Source organism: Scylla paramamosain, chromosome 25 (genome assembly GCF_035594125.1).
Source record: "Scylla paramamosain isolate STU-SP2022 chromosome 25, ASM3559412v1, whole genome shotgun sequence".
Lineage (NCBI taxonomy): Eukaryota > Metazoa > Arthropoda > Malacostraca > Decapoda > Portunidae > Scylla > Scylla paramamosain.
The window spans coordinates 447501-475000 of NC_087175.1; the positions used below are offsets into that span (position 1 = coordinate 447501).

The 27500-nt window shown below is 42.9% G+C and overlaps 2 protein-coding genes across 4 annotated transcripts in view; one reads left to right on the plus strand and one right to left on the minus strand.

The window, feature by feature from the left end:
• Positions 1 to 27500, minus strand: part of LOC135113039 (cyclin-I-like) — a 110114-nt gene that overhangs the window by 55418 nt on the left and 27196 nt on the right. Inside the window, exon 7 of the transcript XR_010274695.1 lies at positions 25890 to 26019. The gene's annotated coding sequence lies outside the window, so the exon portion shown is untranslated. The remainder of the gene's footprint in view (positions 1 to 25889; positions 26020 to 27500) is intronic.
• LOC135113034 (calpain-15-like) lies at positions 1902 to 22501 on the plus strand. Of its 3 annotated transcripts, none has more exons than XM_064027964.1 (14): positions 1902 to 2368; positions 5285 to 5672; positions 6323 to 6444; positions 7077 to 9207; positions 9835 to 10024; positions 10356 to 10468; positions 10748 to 10981; positions 11135 to 11292; positions 11846 to 12043; positions 12190 to 12354; positions 12452 to 12648; positions 12932 to 13113; positions 13665 to 13807; positions 13902 to 22501. In XM_064027964.1, the coding sequence occupies exons 2-14, from the start codon at positions 5298 to 5300 to the stop codon at positions 14077 to 14079; spliced, it is 4386 nt and encodes a 1461-aa protein (XP_063884034.1). In that variant the 5' UTR covers positions 1902 to 2368; positions 5285 to 5297; the 3' UTR covers positions 14080 to 22501. The 3 variants fall into 3 exon arrangements, with proteins under 3 accessions (XP_063884034.1, XP_063884035.1, XP_063884033.1); XM_064027965.1 differs by lacking the exon at positions 1902 to 2368 and adding an exon at positions 2395 to 3208; XM_064027963.1 differs by lacking the exon at positions 1902 to 2368 and adding an exon at positions 4187 to 4681.

Genomic DNA, 27500 nt, shown 5'->3' on the forward strand with positions numbered 1-27500 from the left:
GGAGGAATGCAGTGACAGGCAGGCGTGTGTGACATCGCGGTGTGTATGTACATTAGTAAGTGTTAGTGAGTGTCCTTAGTACTTAGTGTGGCAGGGAGTGAAACATTAAACAGTTCCCTTTATTTTATTAAGTACTTAATCATACGGTATATAGTGAATGGCTAAGCCTTAATTTAACCGATTCAGCAATGTCGATATTTTGAAAGGGGTTTGTTTTATTATTATTATTATTAGTAGTAGTAGTAGTAGTAGTAGTAATTTATTTACGATTCACTCATTGTATTCACATTTTTTTTACTGAAGGATCAATGTCGACATTTTGAGTTTTTTTTTTTCTGTTTTCTTTTCTTTTTCAATATTTTCAGGCTAATGTTACGTTCACTGTCACAGTTTGAGGTATGAAGGCATAAAACAATCACAAATACAAATTATTAACATTAGGCAACACTCCTCATCTCCTTCTCACTATAGCAATAAGTGTAAGCCAATAGTTATACCACTACTTTGTGAGGTACAACTCGTGCTAGTCTGTACATAGATAGCTGTAGCGATCGAGGCTTTGCTCCACTGCTCCCAACACCACTAGATCACTTAGCACAGCCGCTGGTATGCACTAGTGTGGCGCGCACGTGTCGCGCGCACCCTGCCACGTGTTACTGTGCGCGTGGCCATCCTACAAAGATTGACTCCGTTCACATATCACATATACACGTTGAATAATGTTACCTATCTTTGATCTAATGTTTTTTTACGTTAAATACAGACTTATTTTTATATAGATCTTCACATACACAGGGAATAATGTGTTACCTGTCTCTGAACACACGCAAACACGCACTTTCTTTCTCTCCTAATGTTGTCATGTTCCTTCTCATTATCTGCTCGTGATGTAATGTAACCCTGCACACACACCTTATTTTCCTATATAGTTCAGATTATATATATATATATATATATATATATATATATATATATATATATATATATATATATATATATATATATATATATATATATATAATTTTTTTTTCAGCCTCGATCAGTGTGTGTGTGTGTGTGTGTGTGTGTGTGTGTGTGTGTGTGTGCTCGCAAGTGTAATATTTCCTAGATTTTTATTTCTATATTGTTTGTAAAATAGATCTCTAGATCATTCGAATGCATATTATGTACTAAATTTAGATAGATAAAAGATAATCTGATATAATTTGATATACTAATTATAGATGAACCAGGCACGTGATGTAGCAAATACGGATAGATGTATATGATTTTAATATATATACTTTGATATAATTGCAACGTTAGCACACAATAAGTACATGAACCCTCTTTGTATACATTTATAACTCCATATCATGTTTGTGTAATTAAACCAAGGGAATGTTGAGACCCACGCATGCTATGATGTGATATTGAGTGCTCTTATATAAAAATTTCAGTATTTTAGTGTGTCTGTGTGGTTTTATCCTTTTTCTCTTTCTTTTTTTAAGTTTTCTTGTCCTTTTTGTTGTTCTTATTCTTTATCTTGTTTTTGTTATGGTCCTCATTCCCCTCTTCCTCCTTGTTTTTGTTTTCGTTCTTGTTATCCTCTCCTCTAGTTCTTGTTATTGCCCTCCTCCTCATCCTCTTCCTTCTCCTCCTCCTCTTCCACCTCCCCCTTCTCCACTTTCCTCTTCTTCCAAATCTCCAAATGTTTCCTCATTTTCCACCCTAATTATGGAACAATCACACATCCATGTAGATCAAAACAATAACAACGCATTTGATTTTGGCGCGCTAATGTGATCAGCTGATGCGCACGGGACCAATAAATCTGAAAACCCCTTTATTTCTTTTAATTGACACGCATACAGCATCCCAGTACCCTTAAGAGCAAGAAAGATAGTGACAGAAAGGCATGGTAAGGATAAATAGGCAGGAAATAATGACTGGTTGACGTAAATGGTGAATTATTTGGTAGGAAAGGCAAACGACCTTCAAGTTTCGAGCGCTTTTGGTGATCAGCTGACGCGCAGGACAAGACAGAACGGGAGGGCTCAAAACATCACCCATTTCACATCTCACCCTCACATTTTTCAACTTCCCACCACAACTACACCACACACAGATCCGCGCAACTGCAGGGGCAAAGTACAATCAACACTCTACCATTACAATCACTACTGGGGACCGCAGGAGGGGGGGAAGGTGGTGAAAATATGATGCGAAGGTAGGGAGGTGTGGTAAGGTGGACGCCATCCTGATGTAAACATTGGGAACAAAGAGCGCTTTCCCCTCACCTCTCCTCTTATTTCTCCTCCCCTGGCTGTCCACACTCCTCCCACACGGTCAATTCCTCCTGCTGGGGATGCTAAGGACCAGAGAAAAGGTAAGAGCGCCCTGAAAAACCCTCAAATACCCGTAAATCCACGGCAAATTCCCCTAAACTCCCTTTCAATATTTATACGTTCTACCTCCTTCCCTTATTATTTTCCATGTTCCCGGCTTATTTTACTGCTATTATCCCTCAAAGTTGTTTCGAATGGCTGGCTATTGCTTGTTTAACCTTGTATTTGTGGTAGGGACTTGTGGGTGATATATGAAACTTGTTAACATGAGTTGGGATCGAAACGAGTGATCCATTGAATCTCTAGTCTCGTATGAATCAAGTTTATCTGATTATTATGCGGCGTTTGGCTTGTTTGTTTTGTTTTTCTGTCATTTTGTTCGTTGTGGTTCGTGGTTTATACGTTAACTATGAAAGAGAAGGATGAAGAGGGGGAGAGAGAGAGAGAGGAATGTACTGAAGAAATGTCATGTCAAGCATAATAAGGAAAGAAAACAAAGAATAGTAGATTATTTTAGTACCAAAGACAATAGTGAACTAACGTGAAGACAGAAAGATAAAGATAGAGAGAGGAGGAGATAAGAATGTACTGTAGAAACTTTAAATGCAGAACATACACAATATGGTAATAAAAAAACAAAGAATGGTATATTATTTTGCAACACAAGATGACAGTGAGTGAAGAAGGAGAGAGTGATGTGCTGTAGAAATAGTCAGAAAGAAGCACAGTTGTAATAAAGAACAGTACATCATTTGAGTACACAAAATGATAGTGAATGAACTCTTAGTCAATATGGAAAGAAGACAAAGGAAATTTCATTATTACTTTACTACACAAGATAATAGTGAGCAAACTTAAAAGACAGAAGGGAGAAAAGAGAGGTATGCATTGTAGAAATATGGTTAGTGTGATAGTTACAGACAATAACATAGAAAACATTATTATCTGAGGGAAATCTGGAATGTTTTAGGAAAGCAATTATAGCGAGAGAAGAGAAAAGATCACATTTGTAGAACTATTCTTATCTAAGTACAGGAAACTCCTAATCAGCATTAAGAAAGAAAAAAAAAATTTGAAGAATATTTTAACTAATCAGCATTAAGAAAGAAAAAAAATTGAAGAATATTTTAAGAAGCAAGAAATATATGAAAATATATGAAAAAAGTTTCCATATGGCTTCTTGTTGCTTAATTCAATGGTGATATTTGGAGAAACATTCCTAGCTAAATACAGAAGACTTCTAATCAACAGTAAGAAATAAAAGACAGTTCAAAATTTTAAAAAGCAAAACTTAGTCAAAATACCTGAAAAGTCTCCATATGGCTTCTTGTCCTTTAATTCAATAACAATATTTAGAGAAACATTCCTAGCTAAGTACAGGAAACAGTAAAGGAAAATTCTGAATGCAAGAAAACTTTGTCAAAATTTAAGGAAGATCTTTTTGTAGCTCATCACTAATTTCATGATAGTGAATAAAACACAAGATCCAATAATAACAATACTTTCTCCTTACTGTATGAAGGTCAGCATTGTACAAGCTGACTCAGGGAAAGGAAAGTAAGGGTGTTATTGTAGCAAACCCAAGAATGTGAAGAAGCCAAGACTTTCCCTTGACACAGATTATTATTATAAAATCATTCACTTTTCCCTGTATTTCTTGTGTTTGTTCATCAGATTCCTTGTTTCTTGTGACAACTTACTTCATTTCATTCTGGTTCAGTTTTTCCTTTCCTTTTTTTTTTTTTTTTTTCTTCATATAATGCTTCTAATTCTTCTCTCTCTCTCTCTCTCTCTCTCTCTCTCTCTCTCTCTCTCTCTCTCTCTCTCTCTCTCTCTCTCTCTCTCTCTCTCTCTCTCTCTCTTTTTATGGGTGGTAAGCCTCTAGTTCCTCTGATACAGTGTTCAGGTCACATCTACAGATCGTTTTCATTCCTGTCCTGTGTGTAGACCATTCTCATTCAGTGAGTGACAGCAGCACGCTTGTTGCCTTGTGCCACCCTCTCAATATTATTATTCCTCCCTGGTCTTTGTTAATGGGGTGTATGTTGCTACTACTACTACTACTACTACTACTACTACTACTACTACTACTACTACTACTACTACTACTGCATTATGCCTCCCTCCCATGGTCATCCACTCATTACTATTACTGCTGCTCCTCATGTGTTTATTGGGTGTATGTTGCTATTACTACTACTACTACTACTACTACTACTACCACCACCACTACTACATCCCCCTTCATTACAATATGCAGAGGGTGGAGGCAGCTCAGTCATGTTGAATCACCCTCAGTCACACACCAGCTCCTGCACAGTTAACATCTTCAGTCACTGTGTCTTTTCAATGGGGTTAGTTTGGGAGGTTCTGTAGTTATTTTTGTGTACTGTTGAGTTATTTGGGTGTTCTATAATGATTTTTGTGTTCTGTAGAGGTATTTTCTGCTGTGTAGTTTTCTTTTCTTTTCTTTTCTTTTCTTTTCTGTAGTTATTTTCTTGTTCTTATGTCCTTTCAGTCTTACCAATCTTACAAATACCACTTCAAAAATCAAGCTTAAAAAAAGATTAACCTAAATTAAATAAATATATTCTGTCTGGCAATCCCATGTGGGTGGCCCAGACAAGGTACCCCACACACACACACACACACACACACACACACACACACACACACAGCATTCACACTCTTAGCCTCTTGGCCGCTGGTGGGAAGGGACAGTCTCATGGACCACTCTGCTACATCCTAGGAGGTTAGGCACACCACAGCTAGCCAGACACCCCCACAGCAAGGCCCTACAGCACACACTGGTTCACCCCTGTCCCTTCATGATGAGACTCTTCCCTCCCACACACCTACTCCTGAGACCACAACAGATGTACAATGAAAAAAGAAGATAAGTAAAAGTAACACCCACTGCCACCTTCACCACCACCACCACCACCACCACATTGCAGGCTGGGCTTTGGAATGGCCAGAGGGGGAACTGTGCCTAGCCAAGAAGACACACCACACGCCGCCCCAACCGCCACTGCTGCCGCCGCCACCACTGAGGGCACACACCAGCCCTTGCGCGCCCCCAACCACGACATCGCCAGCGACAACACACCCCCAGACACCACCGCCACCACCCCCGCACGCAGGCTCCTCCGGCACTCCGCATCTTGTGAGAGTAGAAGTGAGAGGGGGGAGAGTGACTGGAGGAAGAGACAGGGGATAAGGAAGAGTGATTCACTAGGTGTGGGCTGTACCAAGTGGCCTTGTCATGCTTGCAGGTTCCTCAATCTTGCCTCGACTGACCAGTGTGTGATCTGTGCACGATGGAAGACCCGTCAACCCCTGCAGGTAGTGTGTGTGTGTCTGTGTGTTTGTGTTTTGGAGTTGTTCTGTGTGTGGTGAATCTGCCAGCCTCTAGTTAGTGTGGTGGGTAGGTGTGGTTGTCTTGTGGTTGTGGATCTGTGAGTGTGGGAATGTTGTTAGTGTTGTGCATTAGTGTTTGTGTGGTTATGTGTTAGTGTGAGTGGTATTGGTGGTTGTGTTGTGTTGTAGTTGTAATAGTTATAGTAGTAGTGGTGGTAGTGATGGAGTCTCTGTAATGATAATGTTGATAGTAGGAATATTGGTGATGGTAGAGTTGTTAGAATAATAAAGTCAGTAGTAGTAGTAGTAGTAGTAGTAGTAGTAGTAGTAGTAGTAGTAGTAGTAGTAGTAGCAGCAGCAGCAGCAAAATGTTTTCAGAAGCTCATCTTTCATAAATGTATGTGTGTGTGTGTGTGTGTGTGTGTGTGTTTGTGAGGAAATTGATAAGTGTACACACATCAAGAGTATTACTTCCACACACACACACACACACACACACACACACACACACACACACACACACACACACACACACACACACACACACACACACACACACACACACACACACACACACATAAACCTGACCCTCTTCCCTGTGCTAATGCTAAACAACCTTGACCTTGTCCCAACAGTCGTCCCAGGTCGGGTCCAGCACTCAGCGGTGGTCATTTGTGGGCCCTGCAGCAGCCACTCAGGTCACCCCCAGCAAGGCCACCTCTAACGCCCGGGACAAGTGGACATGTCACAATTGCAAGTAAGTTTCAAGGCACACTTCATCAAATTTTAGGTTATGTTTTCTTTTTTTTTTTTCTTTAGGGATGTGCATCTCAGTGGGACTCTTCTTCTTCTTCCTGTTCTTGTTGTTGTTGCTTTTCTTCTTTTTCTTCTTCTTTTTCCTATGTGATAAGTTTTTTCCTTGTATTTTTTTTCTTTTCCATGTGGCAAATTGTTCTTCATGTAATTTTTTATAAGTTACTTTTCATCTTCTTTCTCTTTTGTTGCACTGAGCCAGTGTCCCTTGCATACCACAGAACAAAGAAAGAAAGTGGACTGTGTGCCTGAGAGCCTGGCTGCTTCTTATCACCTAATCTTTATCTTATCAGCATCTTGTGTGTGTGTGTGTGTGTGTGTGTGTGTGTGTGGTGCTTTTGTGACTTGTAGGTGGTACACAAGAGTACACAAGCTATCCTGTTGCCATTGTCTTTGTGCTGCTGTGTGTGTGTGTGTGTGTGTGTGTGTGTGTGTGTGTGTGTGTGTGTGTGTGTGTGTGTGTGTGTGTGTGTGTGTGTGTAATTCAACTATAAATGTGTATGAGGAAATATTGGTGAAGTGCATCAGTAGTGTGACATAGTGGTGGTGCAGGTAATGGTGGTGTTGCCTTTGCAGGTTCCTCAACGTGTGCCATGCCAGCGAGTGCATCATCTGTGGCACTCGCGGTGAGAACAGTGGCGGCCCGTGCCTGCCCCTGGTGCCAAGGGAGCTGCTGAGCCCGGCCGGCACAGGCCAGCATGGCCCCCCCTCGCGGCAGGCCCTGCAGCGGGTGTTTGCGGCGGCGGCGGCCATGAGCTCCTCGCCCGGCCTGCTGTCTGCTGCCCCGGCCGTCAAGCTCTCCTGGAAGTGCCCGCGCTGCCGCCACTACAACTCAGCCCACAGTGCCACCTGCTCCTCCTGCGTGAAGCTGGTGGGGCACGGCAGCGCAGGGGCCGTGGGGTTGGCCGCCGTGGCCCCAGTAGAGGAGGTGGAGGGTCGTCTCATGGTGGAAAACAGCCTTTACTTCCTTGGCAACAGTGCCGCCGCCGCTGCCGCCGCAGACGCCGCATCGGCTGCGGTGTGCCCTGAGGCGGAGTGCAACCGCTCCCCCAAGCGGCAGGTGCCCAGCGGTCCCGCCCTGCGCTGCTCCAAGCTGAGCCGCTCCGAGGCGGCCGCCACCCCACCCCCACCACCTGGCCGCCACCCCAGCCCTGAGCTGGACGCCAACAGCAATCCCAGTGTTGGTGAGGGGGAGGAGGGAGGGGAGGGAGGGGGGGAGGCCTGGGCCTGCAAGCGCTGCACCCTCAGGAACCCACAGGAGTTTGAGTCATGTGAGGTGTGCGATGCCCCACGGCGCCCCAACATCCCCACCACGCTGCCCCGCCGGCCTCCGGCCAGTCCCACCGACGTGCTCAATGGCAACTGTGGCCCCGCAGAGCAGCGCGCCCCCATCAGGAAGTCCTGCAGCGACACGGCCAACCTGAACGTGGCTGAGTCCCTTGCTGAGCTTGTAGCGGGAAGACTCACCTCCCCCACCGAGCCAGCGGCCATGTCCGGCCCCACCCAGCCCAGCGAGGCCCCAGAGGCCGCAGCCCCCATGGTGGTGGACCTGACACGCCCCGCGGCCCCGGTGCTGGTGGATTTGACTCGCCCGGGTGCCCCGCGGGGCAAGGAGAAGGAGGAGGAGGAGGAGGAAAAGGAGGAGGAGTACTCCCTGGCGGAGGCGGACATGTGGGCGTGTGCGTTCTGTTCCTTTGCCTACAACCCGTCGTGGTCCGAGAGTTGTGACGTGTGCAGCGGCCAGCGGCAGGCCCAGGGCGCCCCAGCCTCCCCTGCTGCAGAGCAGGCCAAGAACAGGGAGGTGCTGAGCCAGGGCCTGCAGGAGGACTTCCAGCTGCTGACCACTGACCTCCGGGAGGCGGGGGCGGACTCCCCAGACCAGGCCTGGACCTGCATCAAGTGCACACTGGTCAACTCTGGGTCAGAGAATGCCTGCCGAGCCTGCGGTGGCTCCAAGCTGAAGAGCATCTGCTATGTGGAGGATGCTACACTGAAGCGCGGGGAGTGCTGGAGCTGCGTGGTGTGCACCCTCAAGAACCCCATCTTTGCCCGCCGCTGCAAGGCCTGCAAGGCACGCGTCGATGGCACTGGCGGTACCCGTGACAAGCTCAGCGCTGAAGCCAAGGCCCGAGATGCTGCCCGCCCAAAGTCCGAGCACCTGACTGGCCCGGGCTGGAGTCTGCCGGCCCAGAAGTCCCCCAGCTTGCAGCGCATCAGCCTGGAGGCCGGTGGGGCCGAGGGGTTACCGCTGCCCAGCCAGGACAATCAAAATGGCGGGTCAGAAGCAGCAGCAGCAGCAACAGCAGCAGCTGCAGCAGTGGCGGTGGCCGGGGCAGTGGCCCCTGCCCGGCCCAGCGGCAACGGGGCCATCCCCAAGACCCGCCCCACCTCCCCACCAGCCACACAGGAGTCAGGGGGTGCCCGGGCTGTGTCCCCGCCAGCCAGCAGCCCCCCACCGCCACGGCTGGCCCTGCCCCGCCCCACCCCATCCTCCTGGAGCTGTGGGGCATGCACCTTCAGTAACAGTGCCTCCGCCGTGTCCTGCTCCATGTGCGGCTCCTCCCCCACCCTTGGGGATGTGGCAGGGCCATGGCCAGGGCCTGGGGCCACCCACCGTGGCCAGTCCGAGCTAATGGATGTCCTCAGGGAGATGGAGGTGCAGGATGCCCTCCACCGCTGGACACGCATCGTGCATTACTGCAGACAGGTGGGCCAGCCACGTGCTGTACAGCTGCCTGTACACACTCCATCTACCTGTCCACACTCTTTATCTGTTTGTCCATACTCTCCATCTATCTGTCTCTACTCTGTACCTCATTATACTCTTCATCTGTCTGTATCACCACCATCCACCTGCACAGTGTCATCTGCCAGGCTGTGCAATGCCCTCACAAGTTTCCCAGTGACTGAGTCTGGCAGTCCTTGAGTTCAGCACCACACCTCTGCAAGAAAGATGCAGAACTCAAGATGGGACTGAAAACTCCATCCATCCATCTATTCTCCATCCCACCAGCCACCACACAGGCACCACTCACACCCTCCCACCCATACCCTGCCTCACTAAATATCACCCTGGCACCAATCACAACTGCCCTATCTCTCTACCCATCTCTCCACCTCATCATTCACAAACTTCCCATCACCTATACCATACCTCACCATTCACACAACTCCCATCTCTCCAACCCCCTACCTCATCATTCACAAACCACTCCTCCCCTTCCCACAGAACCAGCACCTGTATCCATCTCCACTTAACCATTCACATAACTCCCATTTCTTCATCCCTCTACCTCACCATTCACTCAACCACCCCCTCCCTTCCTCCTCACAGAACCAGCACCCCTTCGTGGACGACTCCTTCCCCCCCGTGCCGCGCTCTCTGTTCTTCAACGCCACGGACAAGAACGAGTCTCGCGTGACCCAGTGGCTGCGACCTCATGAAATACTTACTGACTCTACAGAGAACAGGAACGTCAAGTGGGCTGTGTTTCGTACGCCACTGCCCTCAGACATATCACAGGGTTGGTGTCTGTGTCTTTGTGTTTGTGTGTGTTTGTGCTTGTCTGTCAGTCACCTAGCCAGCCATTTCTCTACAGAATTAGAGTTTATAGTGACTGATCTTTAGGTAGGTGGTGGTGTGATTGTGGTGTGTGGTGTGGTACAGTGGAGTATGTGGTGGTCTGTGTTTGTGGTGTGTGGTGATTTGCTGTGTGGTGTGGTAGTGGAGTGGTGTGGTGTTGAATGGTGGTGTGTAGCCTTGCCAGCCTCAAAATAAACAAACAATTACTTTTAGTCTTCTTAACAACACAACATGGATGGCCGGTGAATTAACGAGCGGTGTCATTTCCTCAGGAGTGTTGGGTAACTGCTGGCTGCTGAGTGCCCTGGCTGTGCTGGCAGAGCGTGACGACCTGGTCAAGAAGATCATGGTGACCCGAGACTTCTGCCCAGAGGGAGTCTATCAGGTGGGTTATGTTCGGTTATTCTCGGTGGATCTTATAATAGTTGTGCTACCGTGCAAAATATTGATGATCTGAAGCATAATATTTCTTAATTTTTGTGGAGTCTGATCAAATGTTTCCCTTTTATTTATTTCTTTCCTTCTCCAACTTCTTATTTCCTTTCTTTTCACTTTTTTTTTACATAACTATTAATCTTCCTTTCCTATGGCCTAGAACACCTTCCCTTTACATTCATTCCTTCCCCTGTGACCTGTACATGACCTAGCCTCCCCACACCCCCAGGTGAGACTGTGCAAGGCCGGGCGGTGGGTGACAGTTATCGTGGACGACCTGCTTCCCTGCGACCGCCACGGCAGGCTGGTGTATTCACAGGCCAAGCGGCGCCAGCTGTGGGTGCCACTCATAGAGAAGGCCGTGGCCAAGGTGCATGGCTGCTATGAAGCACTGGTGTCTGGCCGGGCCATAGAGGGCCTGGCCACACTCACCGGGGCACCCTGTGAAAGCCTCCCACTGCAGGTGTGTGTGGGAGGATGATGAAGGGTGTGTGTGTGTGTGTGTGTGTGTGTGACATATGCTTCAGGTCAGGAAACTTCAGCCCTCCATCAGATCCCCTCTTGATCACTCTTGTCGTAGTTCTACTCACATCTCACCCTCCCTCCCTCCCCTCAGGCCGCCTCCTCGCCCCATGAAGACGACATAGATGAGGATCTGATCTGGGCACAGCTCCTCAGCTCTCGCGCGGCTGGCTTCCTGATGGGCGCGTCGTGTGGCGGAGGGAACATGAAGGTGGTGGATGAGGAGTACAAAAGTCAGGGGCTGAGGCCGAGGTGGGTACTGGTGGTGGTAGTGGTGGTGGTGGTGGGAGGTGAGAGTGTAAGCCATCAGACCTAACTTGTGTTCTTTGTCTATAAATTTGTGTCTTTGAAAGCTCCATATTGACTCAGCAATACCAGTCTGATCACTGAGTCTTCCATTCATCTGTCATTCAATTTAATAACCAGTTCCTTCCTATCTCTGCTTTAAATCTAGCTTTTTTTTAATCAAAGCTGAACCCATTATTTCTTTTACCCTGATTATTAACCACAAGGAGCCTTTCATTCTCCTCCACTTATTCCCTCAACTTCAATTACCTTTTCTTAGCTTCCTTTCCCCCAACACCACCTACTTCACAGCCACACCACCCAATACTATCCATTCCAGCATTCTTTCTTAGTGTTCCTTCCCAACAACACCCTCTTCAGTTTCCTAATTGTCCCATGCCCCTAACACCCTGGCATCCCTCAGTCCCCCTCCCTCGTGTCCTTCCCCTCCAGTCCCCAGCGTCCCACAGTCCCCTTCCCCAGTGTCCCTCCCCCCTCTAACCCCCAAGCGTCCCCACAGACACGCCTACTCTGTGCTGGATGTGCAGGACATTGGTGGGCTACGTCTCCTGCGGCTGAGGAACCCCTGGGGCCACTACTCCTGGCGGGGGGACTGGTGCGACGAGTCTCCCTTGTGGACGTCCGAGCTCAAGGAGAAGCTGCTGCCCCAGGGAGGAAGTGATGGCGTCTTCTGGATATCATTTCAGGATGTGTTGAAGTGAGTGGAGTGTGTGTGTGTGTGTGTGTGTGTGTGTGTGTGTGTGTGTGTGTATTGGTGTCTCTCTCTCTCTCTCTCTCTCTCTCTGTCTGTTATTTATTTACTACCACCACCACCACTACTAAGCCACTAAAACATACCTACAGGTACTTTGACTGCATTGACATCTGCAAGGTACACAGTCACTGGTCTGAGGTGCGGGTCACCGGCTCGCTGCCCACCCTGGCGGACCGGCGCGCCCTCACACCCACACTCATTACCGTGCTGGAGCCGACTGAGGTGGAATTCACACTGTTCCAGGAGGGGCACAGGTGAGTGTCTGAAGGTACAGTCAAGGCCAAAAGTCTATAACAAACCTTACATTATTCCTCATAAGAAGTGTTGATATAATGTTCATCCGTTATTTAGGAACTCGGAAAACTCGCAGCGTTCACCCCTGGACCTGTGTGTGGTGTTGTTCCGCACCACGGCGTCGTCCACCCCCACAGTAGGCGCGTTGGTCAAGCACTCCAAGCGGCAGGTGCGAGGTTTTGTGGGCTGCCATGCCATGCTGGAGCCAGGGTCCTACATCGCTGTGTGTCTCGCCTTTAACCACTGGCACACGGGTGAGGCGCTTGTCTGTCTGTGCATGTCTGTGTGTGTGTGTGTGTGTGTGTGTAAATATATTTTTTATGTAGCACACATCACCACCACACCACATCTCACCTCACTGCACCTCTCATCACCACCACCTCAGTCCGTAGCCATAAGTTTGCATCTATATCTATCTTAAACTTAAACTCACCACCACAGACCACACCACCACACCTCTACATCTCTATTCCTCCCCACACACCACCATTCCTCCGTACCCACACCCACCTCACCACCACTCCCCTATCCCCACAGGTCTGGACGTGTCAGATGGGTACCCTGGCTACGTGCTGGCCATCCACAGTAGCAAACGGGTGGCAGTGGAGCAGATCACAGCCCTGCCCTCCTTGCTGGCCGACTCCCTGGTCAATCTGTGCCTGGCCAAGGGGCAGAGGCATGAGGGCCGCCAGGGCATGACCGTCTACTATCTCACAAAGGTCAGTTCAAGTTTGGGTTTGTATTTGGGTCTGTTTAGTTGAGTATTTTGTATCTTATCTTTCTTGTAGCAGTTGTATTAGGTCAATGTTTATTTTGTTGTATTTTTGCTGTATATTTTAATTTTCTCTAATCTTTATTTTGATGTATTTCATTGGCTAACTCTATCTTTCTGTGTCAGTTATGTTGGGCCACTTGCTTTTCTTTTGTACTTCATTGTATCTTTCACTCTCTTGATGGCCGTCTTGTCTGGGATTGTTGAGGGTGTGTGTGTGTGTGTGTATATCCCTATAATCTTCCCACCAGATATGAACCCCTAATTAGTTTGTGAGTGAATCCTTGAAGCTTGTTAAGGCAGTGGGGGAACTAAGCCCACTTGCTAATAAACAGGCCTGAATATGGGCTGGTTTGGTGTGAGGCAGCAGCATGTAGGCATCAGACATAGACAGATAGGTAACAGTACCATCAACCCTCACAGACAGATAGATAATGTTACCATCAAGCCTCTCATGGTGCTTTGAATCAGTGGTTAATGTCCTGTTCTCCGTGGCAGGGGTGGGCGGGCCTGGTGGTGATGGTGGAGAACAGACACCCCGACAAGTGTATCCAGGTGATGTGTGACTGTCGGGAAAGCTACAATGTTGTGTCCACTCGTGCACAACTCAAGACTGTCGACTCTGTGCCTCCTCTCCACCGGTAAGGCTGTGTTTGTGTTTGTGTGTGTGTGTGTGTATGCTGAGTGTGTCAGAAGTGCTGTGGTACTAACCCAAGCTTTCCACCTCCTCCCCAGGCAAGTGATCATCGTGCTGACTCAACTGGAGAGCAGCGGTGGCTTCAGCATTGCCCACCGCCTCACCCACCGCCCCTCCCACTCTGCCGGCCTGCACGACTGGGGGCCACCTGGTACCAACCATGACCCAGCCATCGACGGCCTCACCCACGGCCTACACTCTCCACGGCCTATATAACGTGGCCAAGAGTGGTGGTGACCCATACCCAGCCTGCCATGACCTACTCACTCACAACTCATGGCCTTTGTGGGGTGGTCATGAGTGGTAGTGACCTGTATTCAGCCCATCATGACCTGCACTTGTCATGTAATAGCCTGCAGTGGTCTACTCATCTGTGACTCAGCACTAAGTCTTGGCCACTCCAGGATAGATGTTCAAGTGAAGCCTGCATGAGCCTGTATCTGTGGCCTGCATCCTCTGTTACAGGCCACCATGACCTATACGAAGCCTACTTAAGTGCATAGGCTGGCCAGTGTAATGCTGTGGTGGTGGTGGTGATGGTGGTGGTGGTGGATGCAAGGGAGTGGAATGCATTTTCACTCAACTCATTTTCTTTCACGGTTTCTGGTGGAAGTGATGGAAAAAGGAAGAAAATAAGGAAATAAGTCCTCCTCCTCCTCCTCTTTTTTTCCTCCTCCTCCTCCTTCTCCTCCTCCTCTTTTTTCCTCCTCCTCCTCCTCCTCCTCCTCCTCCTCCTCCCCACAGCCTGGCCACCCTAATCAAAACAAGCCAAGCCAACAAACAAGACAATGAATCAACAACAATAACAAAAACACTATTAACCGCAGAAAAGAGAAGACACCATCACAACCCCCCGCCCCCCCAACACTCGAGTGACTTTCGGCTCCAGTAGTTGTGTTTTGGTGTGTCGGCCACCCACTCACCCACTCACTCACCCACTCACTCACCCACAAACTCACCCACAAACTCACTCACTCACTCCTTGCTACACACGTATGGCACAGAAGCCCACAGTGGTGTAACATTTAGTGACAGTGCACGTGTGGTAGCAAGCCCAAGGTGAACTGGTGGTACATTCACACTGCCTATCACCTCTGACAGACCCCAACAGACCCTGCAGTAGTGAATAGCAGGGCCTGTGTTGGGCTGAGAGCAAGGCAGTGGCTGTGAGGGACCATTGGGGGTGCTACAAATTACACAAAGCAAGAGAGAGATATGTGTACTAGAATGGAAGGACTGTCAGATATTATTTTAACACGGTGCCCTCTCAGTCGCCTTCACTGCTAGCCGAGTGTTAGTGTGAGGCGAATAGAACTGTGATACCGAGCTGTGTCTGGCCTGCCCCTCTACCCTCACCTCTCATCCTCCCCTCCCCCCCCACACACAGGTGATGTACAGGTGATGTGCTCGTAAAGGTGAAAAACAAAGGTGAAATTTCTATCTCTACTGCCACTTTATCAAACAAATGTCCACCTCAGGAGAAAGATTTAGAGAGAGAGAGATTTTAAAGAGAGAAAGTCAGTCTTTGCTGCAATGAATATTTTTTGTTATTCTTTTTGTTTTTTCTTGTTTTTCTCTCACTCACTCTGTACTGTACAATCGTAATGTTAATTGCAATGCTCATTATTGATTTTTTTATCATATATTTTCTATTACATATGTAGCTGTTAAGTATTTTTGGTATTATTTATATTAGGTCTTTATATTGACATTGTGTGTGTTATCTGTGGAGTCTGCAAGTTGTAGGGTGAGGAGTGGCAGTGCTGTGACCTGACCTGACTTGAATGTGACCTAACAACCTGACCTCATACACTTTCTTGCTCAGTCTGTACCACAATACAAGACATAAAGTAACAAAGAATGACAGTGCTGTGACCTGACCTAACGTAACCTGACCAGACCTCCTCACACACTATTTAAGACTGTCTCATGCTCAGTCTGTGCCACAATACAAGACTTAAAGCAACACAGATCACTCTTACACAAACACACAGTCACTTTTGTTTGACTGATGCAACACAGGCCCATCTCTTGCAACACAACTGATCACTGACTGACTGAATGACTGAATGACTGACTGACTGATTGACTGATTGAATGATTGGTTGGTTATATCTCTCAATCGTAGCCTTGAGAAAATTAGTGGTGATTGTTTGAATATTTGAAATTTGACGATTCTTGTTAAAACTGAAATCTAAAAATGATAATTATTAGTTCATTAGGTTGATTGATTGATTGGTTGGTTATTTAATGCATGTGGTTATTATTATTATCTTGGGAAACTTAATGGTGGTTATTACAATATCTGAAATCATGTGTTGGTTCTTAAAATTGAAATCTGGTAATGACAGTTAAGCCTTGAGAACTTTGATGATGCTTCACTGAAATTAAAATCTAAGACGAACAATGATTAAAATATGCCTCGGAAAATATTATGCTTTTTTACAAACTGAAATAAGACAACAGTGATTAAAATAAGCCTAAGAAAATTTAAGGATACATATTAAAAATGGAATCCAATATGAACTGTGATTGGTAATGACAGAGTGACACTACAGAAACCTTAATGACTTTACAACCTCACATGACACAGCACATGTACTAAATTTGGAAAGCCACACCACTTAGAGAGAAGAATATTAAACCTCTGTAAATCTCAGTGACTCATACAACAAAGAAACTTCCTAATCTGGTCTTGTTAACGCTGTGTGTGTGTGTGTGTGTGTGTGTGTGTGTGTGTGTGTGTGTGTGTGTGTGTGTGTGTGTGTGTGTGTGTGCCTGTGTGAAGTGATTTCAGGCTTGTTAGTTGTACCATTTGTAATTAAGAGCTGTACAATTTCAAGACAAGACTAATGTTGACACAAAACCAAGCAAATCGAGACAATAACTTCCATTACAAAATAAAATTAACAGAAACAAATGGGGGAAAAAAAAAAGTAGATAACTATTTGCCATAAAAAAATAAAAGACAATAACAGCAAAACAAGTAAAGAAAATAGTTTAGATAACTATTAATGAACAGCACAACAAGTATGAGCAAACCTAGACAATGATTTACGGCCAAAAAAAAGACAATAACAGCGGAACAAGTAGGAACAAAAGTAGATACAAATTCCCATTAAAAAAAAAAGACACATTAAAGAAAACAAAAAGGCAAACTAACACAATAATAAATGAGACACTTCAGATGACAAAAGACAGCAAGAATCAAGTAGCAAAGGGACAAACAGACAATAGAGAAACCAAACTTAACTTTACCAAACCAACACTTAACCAGGGAAACGTACTCAGTTCTCACCGACAACCAAAACATGACAGGGATAACTACACCAACAAATAAACAAATAGACAAAAGTTTCTACTACCAATACATCCTCTTAGTAAACTTGCAGTACTAATTTAGAATACTTTACCAGTATATATACACCATAGTAATCCCCATACAGTATACTCAAAATACTACTACTACTACTACTACTACTACTACTACTACAACTACAGCAGTATATATTTAGTTATTTATTTTGTATCTCATATTTACTGGAAGCATAGAACCATTCATAACTTCTAAATCTGCCTCATAATTCTATAACCCTAACTAGTGTGAGTTTAGGGTGAAGTTAGAGTGAGGTTAGACTGACACTGGGGCTTAGGGGGGGCAAGGAACCTAAGACAATAAACTGTGGAGGTTAGTTTTTTGCCAAGCCTCTCACACTACAATAACAAAACACACTGCCGATTATACTAGTCACCCTAAGATACGTGTCCCTCCCCCGTGTGACCCCAGCAGAGTGCGAGCAAGGGTGCACCGCCTGCCTGGGTGTGTAGTGACCCTGCGTACTTTCTCCCGAGGGTCAAGCGCGTCTTAATTTGTATACCGTTCTGATTTTTAGAGACTGAATGTCGAAAGGACCTTATGCACTGAGCTGTGAGTGGCCGCTGCTGTGCTGTGTCCATGACATTGCTGTATAAAGATTTCTTACTTAAATAGTTGGTGTAGATACAGACATACACCCACTGGGGGACACATAAGGGTAGAATGCTGTAAAATCTTGTAAAATAAGTGGAAAATGAATATGAAATTGAGACAAGTTGGCAACAATGTGTCTTGTATAAAGATTTATTTACACACATAGTTGGCGTAGATACATACGTACATACATCCACTGGGGACTCCAATAAGGATAGAATTGAGTGAAATAAAAAGGCAGGAAATGAATACAAGATCATGTCGGCTTTGCTGCAATGCTGTGTGAAGGTTTTTTGCATGCATTGGTGGTGCAGACACGGACACACAGACGCACAGACACTGGGGACTTAATTAACAGTGGAATATTGTAAAATCATGTAAAATAAGCAGAAAAATTAATGTGGAATCATTGTGAGTTAGCAGCAATGTGTCTGGTTCTTGCATACATAACATACCTCCATAGTTTTGAGAATACCACAAAAAATAAATAGATTTTTTTTTATAATACCCCCCCAAAAAGACTGATTTTCTTATAATACCCCCAAGAAAGACTGATTTCCTTATAATACCCTCCAAAAAAAAGACTGATTTCCTTATAATACTCTCCAAAAAAGACAGATTTTCCCTTAATATCTCCACACCCCCCAAAAAAAGATTGATTTTCTTATAATACCCCCCCCCAAAAAAAGACTGATTTACTTATAATATCCCCAAAAAAGGCAGATTTTCTTACAATACCCAAAAAGGACCCCAATTTTCTTATAATACCCAAAAAGAAACAGATTTTTTACTAACAACCCGCCCCCTCCCAAAAAGAAAATAAATAAATAAATAAATAAAAATTATGCTAAGTCCCCCAAACTGCTGCTCACTCAAATGACACACACATGGACAGAAACAGGCCAGATGAAGGGAAAAAAAAAAAAGGTCCCATACTCAATTTAACAGCCATATAAGACTCCCAGTGGCTGTGTAGAGGGAAGAGCGAAGGAAATTATGCGAAGAGCGAAGGAAAAAAAAAAATGAACTAATCCCTTCACTGCAACAAGCAACCATTAACAGCACAAAAGATACAATACATAACCTCTTTGTAAACATCTACATGAAAGAAAGGGAATTACGGGGATCAATTTTGCAGTTTATAACCAGTTTAATGTTTGAAGGTGGCTGAAGACAAAAAGGAACCGTCTTAGTGTGAGAAAGGTGTGATAGCAGTGACAGGTTGATAATGCACCCACACAGACAGACAGACAGACAGATGGCCAGCACTTGTGTCTTGTGTTCCTCCACGTGTGTCACAGTCTTGGTCGGTGAGGGTGGTGGGGCTGGCTTACGAAGGCTTGATAATTGATTGTTTTGACTCTTTCTACCTAGCGAGGCTGTTGCGCTCAGCTTGGCGGTGGCCTCACACACACACACACACACACACATTTTATATTGTTAAGGAGACAAAAAGAGGCTAGATATTTTAAAGCATATTACATTTTATTTTCCTTACATACATACACACACACACACACACACACTTGAAAAATCACCTTAATATACACATTCATAAAAATACCCATTATACACACACACACGCACACACACACACATGTACATAGTGTGAATACAGAAGCTATACATACATACTCTATACATACTCTAGACTAGTTAAAATATGTTAGGGATGTATGTATGTATGTATGTATGTATGTGTGATTGTTGGATGGCACAGAAGGTCTTTCATGTGCAGTGTGGTGTCGGCGCGGCACAGCGACAGACGAGGCACTGTGGCACTCTGCTGTCGTGTGTGTGCCAGTGTTGTGATGTGCCAATACAAGTACATGTGCGTCGCTTGCAAATGTTTTCACTTTTCATAAACTTTTTTTTTTTTTTTACTCAAATTTGTAGTCTCTCTCTCTCTCTCTCTCTCTCTCTCTCTCTCTCTCTCTCTCTCTCTCTCTCTCTCTCTCTCTCTCTCTCTCTCTCTCTCTCTCTCTTAGTTGGTTTCTTTGTGATGTCCGCTTCCTCTTATCTCTTCCTTTCTTGACTTCTTCTTTCTTAATTTCTTTCTTGACTCCTTTCTTCTTAACTTCCCTCTGTAACTCCTTCCTTTCTCGACTCATGTCTTTCTTAACTTCTTCCTTTCTTAACTTCCTCCTTCTTAACTAAGCCAAAACAGTGATTTATCTTACATTATTTTGTGTTTCAACCTCATTTGTATATAAGAGAGGAAGCGAAGTGTCTTGTTTTATATGATACACTTAAGTAGGGGACAGGAAGAGTTAGTAGGGGCCTCAGTCACCACACACTAAGCCAAAAATATGCTTATCTCTTACTATTTTGTATTTTGACTTCATTTATACGTAAGAAAAGAAGCGAAGTGTCTTGTCTTAAATTATACAGTTAAAACAGGGCAGAGAGAGCTGGGAGGGGCGTCAGTCAACACACATTAAGCCAAAATACTTGTCTATCTCATTATTTTATTCATCTCCTCTCTAGTCTCCACGTGGAAGGAACCTACCAAACTGAGGGGCAAAGATAGAACAAATCACAGCACACACGCCACTTAGTAATCTAGATGTCAGTTTGTTGATTTCTCAGGTTTTTGCATTGTATCGCTGTGAAGTTACGAATTATAATGGGTATCGAGTGAGTAGAGATGTTTGTATTGAGAGATTATGGTAATAGTGAGGAAAGGTGTGACTGAGTATGGGGATTAATAAAAATGTTTGATTATAAAGGACGTGATAATATTGAGATTCAGACAAAGTGAGATTAAATTTGAAATGACTAAAAATACTTGATTATATGTACGTAGAGGAGGTGTGATGATATATGGAAGTACAAACAAGATAAGGGTGAATACAGAATGACTGGGAAAACTTGACTATGTAGAGGAAATGTGATAATATTAAAATTACCACGTAACTGAATATGGAGTGACTAAAAGTGGTTGACTAAGATGAGATTAAATATGGAATGGCTGGATAAGATTGATTGTGTGCCGAGAAATTGTGCTAATATTAAAATTCCTGCATGATTTTGAACGTGAATAACTAAAATATGTTTGATTGAGTGTAGAGGACAAGTGATAGTATTGAAACTCGAAATAAAATGATATTAAATATGGAAACTGTGTGCTAATATCATCATGAAGTTCTGTTAAGCTTTTTCCCTCAGCAAGTTAAGAAATTAGATACCTGGAAAATATTTTTCGTTTCATATCCTCAGTTTCCCTTAAGTTTATTTCAACACATGACTGGAGACTGAGAGAAAATGTACTATATTAATAAACTCTTCCTCTGTCAGTGAGTTAAAGTAAGGAACCAAAAATATTTATAATGTGATATAAGTTCAGTTTCCCTTAGTTTTATTTCAACACGTGACTGGAGATGCAGAGAAAATGTACTAATATTATAAAAAAAAAAACTTTTCCTCTATCAATGAAGTAAAAATAGGATACCAAAAATATATATTATGTGTTATAAGCTCAATTCTTATCAGGCCTTACGAGTTTATATTATCATTATCATCATCACTATTATTATTACTTTTTTTTCGCATGACGAGATGTTTAAGTCAGCATGAGTATATTGCTAGTGTTGTTTGGAAAATTAGTTATAGTGTTTTGTATTCCTCCCTTGGACCAAGAGTGAGCATAAGTAGAGGAGGAAATTATTTGTGTTGGTTAACGTAATGTTTGATGGTTCCATTCTGTATGCATTTGATTTATTATTATTTTTTTTTTTTCGAAACTGAAACTGGAGATGCTGAAATGAGGAGAAGATTTGTATTACTTGTATTATGTAAGGATCAGTTTATGAATTACTTTTTCTTCTTCTTTTTTTTTTCTTCTTTAGTGTCCTTTCACTCTCTCACTCATTCGCACCCTCAATATACCAGACCAGATCTCCTCTCACTCATACACTTCCACTAACACGCTCACTCACTCACTCACTCACTCATTCAACATCTGATAATTTCCTCTGGTCATTAATAATTCTTGTGGGCATTTATTTCCAATACCATATTTATGTATATTTGTGTATTTTTGTGTGTTCAGGATTACACACACACACACACACACACACACACACACACACACACACACACACACACGTTGGTACAGGAAATTCAATACCTGTGCAATGATAAATGTCAGGAAAAGAGCATTTTTATTTGAATACGAGTTGTAGTTGTACCATTTATAACTTTTTTGTAATATATATTGCATTGTTTAATCATATTCTTGCCATATTATGTGTTTTTTTTTATCATTATGATCTTTCGTGCCAAATATATTAATTAACTCACTGTTCATTTGTTTGTTTGTTTGTTGTGTTCTTTTGTGTCAGTTATTATTATTATTATTGCTATTATTGCTATTGTTGTTGTTCTTGTTGTTATTCTTGCTGTTGTTGTTGTTGTCGTTGCTCAAATACTCGTTAAAAAAAGTTTGTGGTCTGAGGAGTGACAGGAAAGTGTTACCAAAGAAAGGAGAAAGATGAAAAAAAAAAAAAAGCTGATGTTTGGTGACAGAAAGAAGATTTTGAAGAAGGAAGAGAAAATAAAAAAAATGAAGTGAGGAAATGAAAATAAAAAAAATGCTAAGCAAAGAAAGAAAGAGAAGAAAGAACAAAGAAAAATGGGAAGAAAAGATTGTGAGAAGAAAATTTCGAAGGAGTGAAGGAAAATATAGAAAAAAATAAGATAACGAAGAAATAGAAAATAGAAGAAACTGAGAAGAAAATTTTAAATAAACGAAAGAAACCGGTAAAAAATAAATAAATAAATAAATGAAATAAGGAAATTGAGATGGTGTTGTTATTGTTATTGTTATTTTATGAGTAAGGAAAAGCCAAAAATATGAATGAAATAAGAAGTAGTAAACAGATGAATAAGTAAGAAAAGAAAAACAAGAAAATGACAAATGAATGGAAAAAAAGTGATAAATAATGGCATATACCAATCTAGGTAATGAAAAGAAAAGTAACTAAATGAAAGAGAACCAAGAATTAAGAAAAAAAAATGATAGTGAAATATTATGACAAAAAAAGGCAGTGAGAGAGAGAGAGAGAGAGAGAGAGAGAGAGAGAGAGAGAGAGAGAGAGAGAGAGAGAGAGAGAGAGAGAGAGAGAGAGAATGTAATGATTTACCTGTTTTACGTTTTCTTCTGTCTTTACTTAATTGCAATTGGTAACAGGTGAAATGTGGCTCACACACACACACACACACACACACACACAGCGGACACTCTTTAGGCAGCAAGACTAAGCAATGCAATGTTCTGTAAGCCATGCCGTGCTGGCGAGCGACAGACAGACAGACGGACAGACAGACGCCACACACCACAAAGCACATCGTGTGAACACTGTGATGCCAACTTAGTACATATACACTTAACAGTACGTGGCATATATGTTCTTAGTATACACATATACATATATATATATATAAATAATTAATATATATATAGTCTACCTCCATGGTGTCTGCCCGCCACTCGTTGCCCAGTACAGTGATGATGTGATGGTGGTGCAGAGGCCGGGCTGCACCACGGAGGCCGGTCAGTAGGGTGTAGGCTATTTATAAACTGAATAAAGTGTCATTCTTTGTCAAGATGTTACCACGTGTGTCTCTCTAAGCCGGGATATCCTGCCCTGTGTTGCGAGTGAGGGAGTGGGAGCGTGGGTGCAGAAAGCCAGAGTGTTTTGAAGCGTTGAGAGTGAATGCGAGAGTTCTGAAGTCCTGCCTTTGATGTGCTGGGAGTGTGAGAGTGAGAGTTAGGTATGTAGAGATGTTAGCTGTTGTGCCTCTTTCTCGACTCGCATGTCCTGCCTTGAAGTCTTGAGAGAGTCAGAGTTGGCTATGTAGTGTATGTCAGTGATGTCTTTTGAGCGTTAGGAGTGTAAGAAAGAGATACTGCAGAAAACACGAGCCTTTTGGAAGCAAGAATGTATGAGAACAAGAGTCGGTGCAGAAAGCCAGACTGTTTTGAAGCGTTGAGTGTAAGAATACAAGATTTAGTGATGTGTATTGAGTCAGAAGCCTTTTGGAAGTAAGAATGTAAGAGATATTCATGTGTCAGTAGTCTTTGAAGTGTGGAAGGTGTAAGATTGCAAGAGTTTTGAAATATTAAGAGAGCTAGTACAGAAACCCGGCCTCTTTCAAAGTGCTGAGTGTAGGAAAGCAAGATTTAGTTAGCGCAGTAAACCAGAAGCATCTTTTGAAGTGAACTATAAGAATGCAAGAGTTTTCAAGAGTCAGCGCAAGTTTGTGCAGTAAGCCAGTACAGGTTCCCACAATGCAATGTTTCCCTCGCGCATTGTTGCATAGAGAAATATGATCCAATAGTGGTTTAATTCTCTGTGGGCCCGATGACTTTGATTAAATATATTGATTTGCTTCATTCTGTAATACGAAAGAACATTTAATTGGTTGATTCTATAATACGAAAGGAAACCATGTGTAATTCTGAAACTATGTGATCTTTAAGCTATATACGTGGATTAATACTAATTATGTACTATTATATATTAGCCATCTTGTTTTCAGTTCAGTGTCACAATGGCTCAAAGAACGCTGGACCACATTGATGTAGATCCTTTTATTATTTATTATTATTTTTTTGTCTTTTTTCTTCATTATTGGACATTTTTTTACTTTAACATATATTTCTTTGTTTTTTTTTTATTTATTTTCATTAACTTGTATATTTTTTTATTCTTTTTTTCGTTATTTTTTTTCAGAATTTGCTTTCGTACTTCTTTCTATGGCATTCGTTTTTTATTTTTTTTGTCATTAACTTTTTTTTCTCTTTCTCCTGATCTCGTACATTTTCTTTCTATGGCATTTATTTTTTTTTTTTTGTCATTAACTTTTTTTTCTCTCTCTCCTGATCTCGTACATTTTCTTTGTATGGCATTTATTTTATTTTTCCTCCATGCATTTTTTTTCCTCCCCCTCAGACATTATGTATATATTTTGTTCTCGGGTGCATTTTTTTCCCCTTTATTGATTTATTTATTTATTTATCTATTTCTATTTGTGGATGTGTGTCATTCAACTGATTCTATTTCCTCTTGCTTTTTCTTGTTTTCTGTTTTTTTTTTTTTTTCTGAAGTCGATTTGTTTTCTTTAATTTTCTCAATGTTACGTTTTTTTTTATATTGTATCTTTTCTTTTTTTAACTCAAGTAAAAATATTAAGATTATGTTCTGTTTCACATTATGAGATCCTTTTAATTTTTTTTTGTTTTTTTTTTTGACTATAAAATAACATGTTTTTGTTTTATTTTCCTTCTCTCTCTCTCTCTCTCTCTCTCTCTCTCTCTCTCTCTCTCTCTCTCTCTCTCTCTCTCTCTCTCTCTCTCTCTCTCTCTCATGTCACTAACACATCAAAACTTCCCTCATTTGCAACTGCACGAGAGAGAGAGAGAGAGAGAGAGAGAGAGAGAGAGAGAGAGAGAGAGAGAGAGAGAGAGAGAGAGAGAGAGAGAGAGGAAACTATTGACGATACAAGTTGCTGAACGAATGAACAAAAAAAAAAAAAAAAAAAAGGAATTAAAAAAAAAAAAAAACAATATATACACATGTAAAGGTAAGTACACACCACACTCACACACACACACACACCTAATAAGAACACGCCTACCTCTCTCTCTCTCTCTATATATACATGAATTTCGTTATATGGAGATATTATAACCGTCACTAAATATATAACAAGTAACAAAAATAACAAATATAACAATAAAAAAGACTTACCTTGAATGAAATGCACTCAGTAATATACGATAAACATACAATTACAATACAATACAATAAATATACAACAGAAATACAGCGAATAAACAAAAGGATGAATGTATGTCAACTATTCATCTAATTATCTATCTGTTTATCCATCTATCATCTGTCCATCCATCTATCTACCTATCTATCTATTTATATTATCTATAGCTACTGCCTTAGTCAATGTATCTATCTACCTATCAATTTACACATCATCCTATTTTATCTATCTAATATCTATTACTATCAGTGTAAAGCAACATTTTTCTACTCACATGCACCGCTACCACTCCTTCCGCGCCGCCTCTCGGAGTTTCCAGGTAAAGTATTCTTCTCCCAGGCTTAAGACACGTGGCTCTGGTCCGCACTGAGTGTAGAGGGCGCGAGACCACGAGAGGGACTTGGCTGGGGAGAGGAAGGGAAGGGAGAGTTGAGTTGGCGTGAGTTACTGGGTCGAGCTGGGTTGAAGTTTCGAGTGAGCGAGACTGAAGCATTTAAATGGAGTTGGTTTGTCTCGCATGTAAGGATCTCTCTCTCTCCTCTCTCTCTCCTCTCTCTCTCTCTCTCTCGAAAATCGTATAATTTGTAGATAAATGTCTTTTTTTTTCGTATGTTTCTTAGTCTATCCTATCTGTCTGCTTGCGTCCGTGACTAACTGAGGAAAAACGCTAAGATCTTTTACTTTCACAGTGCCAAGATGTAAACTGTAAGAGTATATGATTCTGAATAAACAAAATAGAGTAAAGAGGGAGGGAGGATGGGAGGGAGAGGCGTGCGTGAGTCAGTGAGAGGCCAGAAGGGAAAGGAGACGTGACAAGTGAGACCGTTTGGGAACCACGCGCTGCTCTCGTCTATTGTTTCAGAAGTTAAGAGTGAGTTGTGATGCACACTGAGAGTACCAGAACCTTCCTCTTCCTGCTCTTGCTCCATTTGTAAAACACTATACCCATGTTGATAATACGTAAAATATGATATATACATGAATTTAAAGGTACAAAAGTGCATCAACCCTGAAAACGTTGGAATCCACTAATATACATAAATATAAAACACGGAGGTACGACTTTTTTTAACATTCACAAGGAGAGCAATAAGTTAAGGTGCTCTGGTCTCACTCATTACTCTTAATCCCTCAGACCAGTATATATAGGAGTATAATTTGCATGACATACGGAGAAAAGAAAGAATAAGACGTTCATTTTCCATTTTCTATGCCATTAAACTAATTAATATACTCTAGTACACAAATATATGTCTGAAATATGCTACGTGATAAGGGGGGGATGGGAGGGAAATGGCTAACACTGAAGGGGTTTATTAATTCCTTGCTCAGTTCCTATCAGCAACACTAACTTGTCAACAAAACTCCACACAGACGTTGATTCCCTTCCAAATTATTCCCGGGAGTAAATTTTGACTGGGAGCGATTTGGCACGGTACTGCGGCAGAGTCCAAAGAAGGCAGGTCCAAGGTATAGTATTTATGTACAGAACACGTCAAAGGCAGCTCTAGCCAATGACAGGTGCGATTAAAAATGACAGGTTGGCAGGTATCGCTTTTGTTATAGGTACGAAAGTTGCTTCATCAAGGAGGAAGCCTACTATAGTCACTATCGTACCTTTGAGACGCTTAACAACACGCTTTGAGAACTACTAAGCTAGTCTTCTGTTTTTTGACAGCTGCAATTATAAGATGACAGATATCACTTTTGTTATAGGTACGAAAGTTGCTTTTATCAAGGAGGAAGCGTACTGTAGTCACTATCGTACCTTTGAGACGCCGCTAAAGCAACACGCTTAGAGAACCACTAAGTTAGTCTTTTGTTTTTTACCTTGCGAAATGTTATTAGTGACTTGCAACGCAGACTTAGGAGTACAAAAGTCTTC